Consider the following 8,375-nt stretch of genomic DNA (forward strand, 5'->3'; position numbering starts at 1 on the left):
ATATATATATATGTGTGTGTTTGTGTATATCTATATACAGGTGAAACTCGAATAATTAGAATATCGTGCAAAGCTCATTTATTTCACTAATGCAACTTAAAAGGTGAAACTAATATATGAGATAGACTCATTACATGCAAAGCAAGATAGTTCAAGCCGTGATTTGTCATAATTGTGATGATTATGGCTTACAGCTCATGAAAACCCCAAGAACCCCAAATCCACAACCTCAAAAAAGTAGATTATTACATGCAATCAATAAAACAAGGATTGTACATAGAACAATATCGGACCTCTGAAAAGTACAAGCATGCATATGTACTCAGTACTTGGTTTGGGCCCCTTTTGCAGCACTTACTGCATTTACTTTTGCACGATATTCTAATTATTCGAGTTTCACCTGTATACACACACACTTTTTTTTTTTTAAACTTCTGTATAATGTCTAATCAAAATTTTTTTGATTTGATTTTTTAATGTTATCTTTTCCATTACTGGGAGTAAATGGGTTCTGCCATCTGAGAGACATGATGTCATCATTACCTCACAGGAAATTCTCTTTGCCTGGCATTGGATCTGCCATAGACAAACATTGGGCCTCTAAAGGGTGGTTCTTGCCCCACCCTAATGCTCCTCCCTGTCCTCGCTCTTTTATTAGTTTACTTGTATTAATAGAAGGGGAAACCTATAGGTTGGGGCTGGGAAGAGTTGCAGTGTTTGGTCTCTGATTCTTATTCAAGTATAGGAGCATAATCGGGGGCCCTCCCTATAATGAGTCAGCCTGAGGAGGTTGCCTCAGGTGGCATCTCTTAGGGTCATGTGGGTGCCCCTTTTGAGGCCAGAGCATCCCAGGTTGCTGTTAGCAGGATGCTGTAGCTGGCAGTCAGTGAGCTGGACAGCCCACCAACATGCTCCACTAGCAGCCCCTGGGAACATGCTCAACTAGCACATCCCTACCTCCTGGCCGCCTCAGGCGACTAAAAGTATAGTGACGCCCCTGAGCATAATGACATACTAAAAGGGGCGTGGGGAAAGACTATCATCTCTGAGCTATGCAGCCAGAAGAGCTGAAACTTGTGCTGACCATACACCTATAGATGATTTGCAGACTTTCTATGGTCAGATGGAAAAAGTGCAACAGATTCTTCCATCTACGCTAAACTGTATGGATGGAGTAATCTCCCACCGGGCCAAGCAGCGTGACCACAGAGTGAAGTGGATAATGCAGATAAACACTTTTTTTTTTTAAAGAACATGCAGTGACAAAGAAGCAACTTGATCAGAGCATAGCAACAGGCAAGAATGTCCCATGTGATACCAGGTCACAAGCAGAGGAGCTACTCTATCCATGCTAGATTGCTGGCAGGAGGGGGGATATAAATTGCAGACGCAGAGTGGGGTAAATCATCCACTTGATAAAGAGACAGAGACCTGAAAAATGTCAGAGGAGGTACCCTTTTTTTTTTCCAGACTGCCAGCTTGGTCTCCCCTAGTGTGCAGATTTACAACTGAAGTTGAGATTGACATCTTCCTCTTCTATTGCCCCTGCTCTGGGTTTGCATTGGAGATAACAAGGCTGGAAGGCTGTTAAGTCACTGCTGGGAGGGAGGAGCTACTGAAAGAAAAGTGCTTAAGCTGTTCAGTTTAAGGATTATTTACTCCATAGTGTATGCAGCTAAGGAGGTCGCTGAGGGCTTGTTTGTAATGTCCATAACCTGACCACAGTTGCACTTTAAGAAATGATCAGACGATCAAGATTTTTCGTTTTATGTAATATTGCATGCACTATAATTACTGAACCATGACTAGCGCTGCTGACAGGTTTGAAAACCTATAATTATATTTTATGGAATCCTCCATGACAGCACCACCTGGAGCATCTGTCTCTGCCAGGCAGTTGATTCAGGAGTCACTTAGCGGAGGCTGCAGCAAGGTAGTGATGTGACTGATTTTTAGAAGAATGCCACCATCTCCGTAAAAAATCCTAATTCTAACATAAGGCCATAATGCTATTGTTCCTGTGCAACGGGACAAGAAGGTGTTGAGGACACGTGTTGTAGGGCAGGACCTTTTATTGCACCAGTTCAAAGACAGGGCCAAAGCTTGCCATTAGCTGACAAGTTGTTGACTAATTTGTTGAGTTCGCAAGCATCACTTATGTTTTTTGGGTTCCAATTAAAGTGTACTAATGACCATCAATGACCGGATGCTAGTTTGTGATGTCACTGCTCCAAATATATGGTTTATCTACATCAATGGTATCAAGCAATCCATTATAACCCTGCCCCATTCTTCTTTGTCTATGACAAACATTCTGTGGGTCTAACTTATACCATGAAAGTAATTAAAGGAGAACTATGGGGTCAGTGTTTTTCCCCATAGTTCTCCTTAGGGTAACTGGAACTGAGAAACGGAGGATATATATGTTAATTGGTGATTCAACCATTCTGCATCTTTTCCAGGGCTCACAACAGCATTAAATATGAATGTAGCTGAAGTTCATGTTGGAAAGATGCCATTCGTCTGCGTGGAGGAAGAAAATCTGACAATGTTGTGGAAAAGTGACAAAGCCACAGTAACTGCAGCGTCATAGAATTGATAGGACTGAAGGTTTTCTCTTTTTAAGTATAGCATTTCATATGCAAAAATATCAATATTTTAAACCAAATTGCCTTATTTTGGAAAAAAATTATATATCAGGTAACATAGGCTTGAAAAAAAAAAAATCGATATCCTGTGGTGCTACAATGAGGTGTGTATCAGCGTATTGTTATAAAACAACCAGGTTAAAACAAAAAAAATGGGAACTTATAGAGCATATAACTGCTGTTTATCGACCCTTCTGCTTATTAATATGTATTGCACAGATTTAATTATCTTTGACGTTAGAATTTGTACGTTTCTGACGCGTTATTTTAATGCAAGGTGCTTGGAGCACTAACTGACTATTCATTGCCACTCGGCTACTTATACTATGGCAAGTGGATCATTAGCTTCCTTATGGAAAAAGGGGCCAGCTCTTTCTTACGGGCCCCTAGGAACACCAAGGTGTTGAAGCGTAAAGTTCAGTAATTTAGTTGGCTACAGAATCTACAGATAGATTTTATTTTGCTATGAGGAAAAAAAAAATGTCGTATATGATGGGGGGTGACTTTGCACTTAAATCTGGTGCAACACTTGCACTTTACTTCTTTTTGCAGCTGTTGAAACAAACAGATGCATCTATTGTTAGTGTGTCCTGGCTGTGAGATGTGCTGCAATCATAGCTTGAGAATCACGGCTGTAAAACAATTTATTGTCTCGACTTCTCAATATAATATTGCCCCAGTAATTTTTGCACAGTATATACTTGTATATGTCAAATAAATATTGTTGAAATGGTTTTTTTTTGCAGTTACTAAGCATAGCAAACACAACACATTACATAGGAAGAGATTACAATTTTATTACATCGGTTTTATAATAATACATTTATAATCAAACAGTCCAATGATTTAATATAGCCTCTGGTCAGCTCAGGAGTGTCTGGTGGCTGGCACAGACAATGGTAATATTTACATCATGGATAAATCTTGCCTTTTTTGGATTTATAAAAGACATCGCTGAACTACACAACCAAAAGCTCCGGAGAGAATCTTGCCTTTAGAGGCCCCAAAGAAAAGAAAACCAATAGGATCATTTGAAGCATTAAATCTGGACAGAATGGAAGAAGCAGCTTTAGGTGAACTGTGTCTTCAAATTGGCCATGTCAAATAGCAAAACATCTGTGAGGGGGATTTATTAAAACTGGAGCAGTGGCCCATAGTAACCAATCTGCTTCTATATTTTGTTTTCAAAGCTTAACTGAAGATAGAAGCTGATTGGTTATCATGGACAACTGTTCAAGTTCTGATACATTCCCCTCTGTGTGTTTCGGCTCTGACAGAAGCAACAACTCATGTGCCCGTTATAATAGTTTTTTAATAGTTTTAAGACAGTGGCTCATTGGCTCAAAATTTGTATGTGGCACATCGATAATTGTATCCATCAGATCCTTATCACACACATCCTTCATGATGCAAGACTTTATTTAATAACTCTGGTACCCGGCTCCCAATGTAATAAATATTGTAGTCTTCCTAGATCTGCAAATGGAATAAACAGTCCGGGAACCAATGTTAGATTCGGCTAGGTCAGAGAAAACGATAATTCAGGGTTAAGGTGCCCATACACTGTGCGATTATCGCACGATAATCGCGGGAAATCCCGCGATCATCGCAAAGTGTATGGCAGGCATGCGACCGTTTTTACTGTCTTTTGTCTAAGGAGCATGTTCGAAAACCAGCTGAAAATCTTACGATTTTCGGCTGGTTTGTGGCATGCTCGGGAGACAAATGCCAGACGGGCCGGTGTGCGCACGCGCACACTGCCCGTTCAACATTGCGGTCATCAGAAGCATCTGCCTGTCCAAGATAGGCAGATCGTACGTTTTGTAAATTACTTTACAACCATCGCAAGACCAAGGTCTTGCGATGGTTTTAAAGTGTATGGCCACCTTTAGGCAACCTTGGCACTCCAGCCCTGGTAAAGCTTCAAGTTCCATGAGGGACTGCAAGGCTCTGACAGCCACATGCATGACTCCCAGAGCTTTAGTACTGAGGTTGCCTACTCCTGAGATAATTGCACTGAAACAGGATAGTCCATTTCAAAACCATGCTACCAATATTCTTTACAAGTTCAAGATATACTACATTTCTAGAAATATTAGCAGGCGTTGTGTGTACTGCTGGAATGTCCATCCCTAAAAATCTGAACGTCCCCTATTTACATCCCCCCATTTGTCTCCTCCTAATCCAGTTACATGTAGGGATGTTGTTGTTGATGAGACGTCTATGGCAATGAGGATGTTGCTTTCTGAAGAAGCTGAACCATGATTGGATAAACTGGAGCAAATTCCTTGCCTTCTCTGGCTTTCACACTCTGCACATAAGCCTCCAGCGCCCCTCTGGGAAATGAAATGAACATAATTAGGATTTTGTAGATGACAAGCACACACAATCACACTACAGCACAATTGTACATTACTGTAACAGCAAAAATGATAACTACACTGCTGAGTACTCACAATATGATTTCATGTCAAATGTTGGCCAATCTGTTCTTGTTCTCTATACTGTAACACGCTGGTGCTGTGTGTTTCAGCCTGAGTGGGGAATCATCTACTGTGTCCCATACAGAGTATGTGCATGCTAGGGGGTGATCTCACAAAAGTCTGATTCACACCAGCACACGTTAATATGCACATAACGTATGCAATGGTGTACTGTTTGATCGCACACCGCAATGTGTTGTTGAAATGGATTACAGTATGATCATTCTTATGCACTGAGCTCGTTACAATACATGGGAATGTGCTGCACAACACAACATACTACTTGTTGCTGATACATGTACTCCTTTTATTTTTTAGTACATATTAAGGTAGCGTGCTGAGGAGAACGGATACAACAGCGCATAAAGCAAATTGCCTTTCTCTTGTGTTAACAAGCCCTTATAAAGACTCTTGGTTTGAGCCTTCACTTTTTATACTGCCCACTTTGTCAGACATCCAAATATAATGATTTTCCCTCCACTGTTCTTAGACACATTTCCACTGCTATGGAATCCCATTCTCTGATGATTGCATGGATCTGTAGTTACAATTACACATTTCATTTGCTACTGAAATCTGGTTTTACAGAAATCTGTAACTGTACAGATAACAGTGGTGACCTATCTACACTACACAGTGCTCTATAGCTAAGTCACTTTGAGGTGCCACATTACAGAAAACCTGAGAGAAATACTAGAGCTGCCATTCTTGGCCTCCATCTAAGAATACTAGTTGCCTGGCTCTCTGAATTTAATACTCTATATCACTGATCCAGAACAAGCATACGGCTAGTTAAAACCCCCCATTTTCTAACTTCTTCTCTATCAGGGCCTCAAATTGTTGAAGCCATTGGATTAGCCTACAGAGGTCCCACTCTCAAATGATAACAGCAGATCATTATTGTTTATAATAGCACCCACATAAACCTGTTCCTCAATACCATCAGTGCCTGGACAAATCATTACGCAACCAGCCGACCCCTAGACATCCTGTACTGTGGTGGCCTGTAGCGGTTGTAGAGTTTTCTAGGGCTCTAAATACATCCTCCATCAAAAACAACATGAAAGTTCTATTTCAATTGGAAATCCCCTTTAAAGGAGAACTATGGGGTCAGTGTTTTTCCCCATAGTTCTCCTTAGGGTAACGGGAGGACACAAACTAGCGTCCTCCCGTTACCCAAAGCTCAGTATACCGCGAGCTACAGCTCGCGGTATACTGAGACGCCGCAGCCGGAGCGGATCCCGACGTAGATGACGGGATCCGCCCAGCTGCGTGAGTGACAGCTGGCTCTGCCTATCTAGAGGCAGAGCCAGCTGTACCCGTCCGTTCCGCCAGTCAGCGCTGGAGGATCGGAGCGGGGAGGGGGGAATCCAGCCCCTCCCCCTTTCACGGCAGAGAGCCGTGACAGGATCGGAAGGTGAGCGAACCTGGTATGTGTTCGCTCACCTCCCGATCTACTGAGCCGACCTGTGACAGTCTCATTGTCAAAGGTCGGCTAGAACTATGAGGTGAGTGGACTCACCTCATAGTTCTCCTTTAACTACCAGCAAATCCCAGATCCAAGCCCTGGTCTTTGCAGCATGAAGATGTAAATTTACATTTCACTGTGAATGGCTAAGGGCACGCTGCCTTGTGCTGTACGGTATGTGTACACATTGCAATAAGTATGTGCCGTGGTCATAATCTTGACTCTTGCCAACAGCTGTCACCGTGTAGTGGATGGGAGCCAAACATCCTCGGAGTAAAGATGTAAATTAGATGCCAGGTTTGCCCTTAGCAGCACCTTACTATTTAGCTCACACTTCTCATGGTTGTTGTGTACTGGATTGGAAAGACAAGGAAATGAGAGCGCATACTGCAGAAAAATAAGTAACAAGGTTTCTCCTGGTTTAATATTGCCTCTGAAGTGGAAGAGAATTCTACACAGGAAATCATTCCACACAGTCTGAAAGATATTGTAGGAATGAGAGGATAAATCTGCAATAAGGACTTAGTCTGATCTCATTACATATCAAATCTGCTCATGCCTTAAGCTGCTGCAAAAATGCATTTGTTTCCTTTACCAATTCAGCTAACTGCTGTCATAATACAAACATGAACATTACAATATGAAGTCTGCAAAGTAATACCATCTAACATCTTGGTTATGACAGAGAATAACTTACACGTATGAAAAATGAATACTGGCTGCATGTAGGACAGCAGCTTCTATTATCTCAATTAGTGACCATGAAAAAGTAGATCTGGAAAAATGTGAGCTGTCAACAAAACAACATGGATCCTTGTCAGTCTGCTGTGCTATCACTAAACCTGGCTGCACATGGAAAATAATGTCTGATGTAATAAATGGGAGAACTGCCTATTTATGTAACAGCTTCCAGTGATAGGTAACAGCTACAACTTTGACTCCCCAAGATGTGAATGACGTCCAGGAGGGCAGTATATTCAATATGAAGTTATGGGTAAGAACACGGGGACGTGACCTCAAACTATCTGAAGGAAAATTCAACACTAACTTTAGAAATGATGTTGCCAAAAGAGTGGTTGATGCCTGGAACAGACTTCCAGCACTAGTAGTGAGTCAGTCAACAGTAAGTGAATTCAAACAGTTGGAATAAACATAGATCTATGCTTAGACAGAAAAGAGGGGGTGGCAGGCTCAATGGACCACTTGGACTTTTTCTGTTGACACTCTATGCTTCTTCTAAACACTTACAGGCTGTATGTGCAAATTACAAAAACGCCCCTCTTATTGTATGCTACACAGGGGGAATCTCCATAATTCAACTGGAGATGTTCTGTAATACTGAAGATGCTTCCCCACTAATCCGAATAGCTTTCTTAGTTCTGAGGAACTCGGTCCTACTGAACCAGTCCATTCGAATGGAACTAACTACTAGACTATGATGCGGATAACTGAGAACCTTCACTGACAATTATTGCCATGCCCTTGGAGAAATAACCACAGCATGCCCCATTGACAAGTTACATGTTTCAATACTCTGCATCAGGACATCACCACATACATGGCATAATTAGTAGCAATATGCAGCACCCTCATTACTAGACATCAAACATAACTGAGCTGATTTAAAGTGACAGTGCTGGCAATTGCAACCAATCACCGCATTCGTATTAATTTTCAGCAGGCATTGGGCAGTGGTATGGTTGCTATGGGAAGGACAGACATCCAGGGGGCAGAAAAGCTCTGAGGTACCCCCTTCCCCCCCCCCCTAATATATAT

The 8,375-nt window shown here is 41.8% G+C and overlaps 2 protein-coding genes across 3 annotated transcripts in view; one reads left to right on the forward strand and one right to left on the reverse strand.

The window, feature by feature from the left end:
* Positions 1-3,130, forward strand: part of HBP1 (HMG-box transcription factor 1) — a 31,872-nt gene extending 28,742 nt beyond the window's left edge. Inside the window, exon 11 of the mRNA XM_018569026.1 lies at positions 2,463-3,130. Within this exon, the coding sequence (XP_018424528.1) occupies positions 2,463-2,480 (18 nt within the window). The 3' untranslated portion in view covers positions 2,481-3,130. The remainder of the gene's footprint in view (positions 1-2,462) is intronic.
* A 1,722-nt stretch (positions 3,131-4,852) lies between these two features.
* Positions 4,853-8,375, reverse strand: part of COG5 (component of oligomeric golgi complex 5) — a 244,561-nt gene continuing 241,038 nt past the window's right edge. For both annotated transcript variants that reach the window (XM_018569023.1, XM_018569022.1), the window contains one exon: positions 4,853-4,984. In XM_018569023.1, coding sequence (XP_018424525.1) covers positions 4,870-4,984 — 115 coding nt within the window. In that variant the 3' untranslated portion in view covers positions 4,853-4,869. The remainder of the gene's footprint in view (positions 4,985-8,375) is intronic.

This window comes from Nanorana parkeri, unplaced genomic scaffold (assembly GCF_000935625.1).
Source record: "Nanorana parkeri isolate BGI_ZX_2015 unplaced genomic scaffold, ASM93562v1 scaffold1276, whole genome shotgun sequence".
NCBI lineage: Eukaryota > Metazoa > Chordata > Amphibia > Anura > Dicroglossidae > Nanorana > Nanorana parkeri.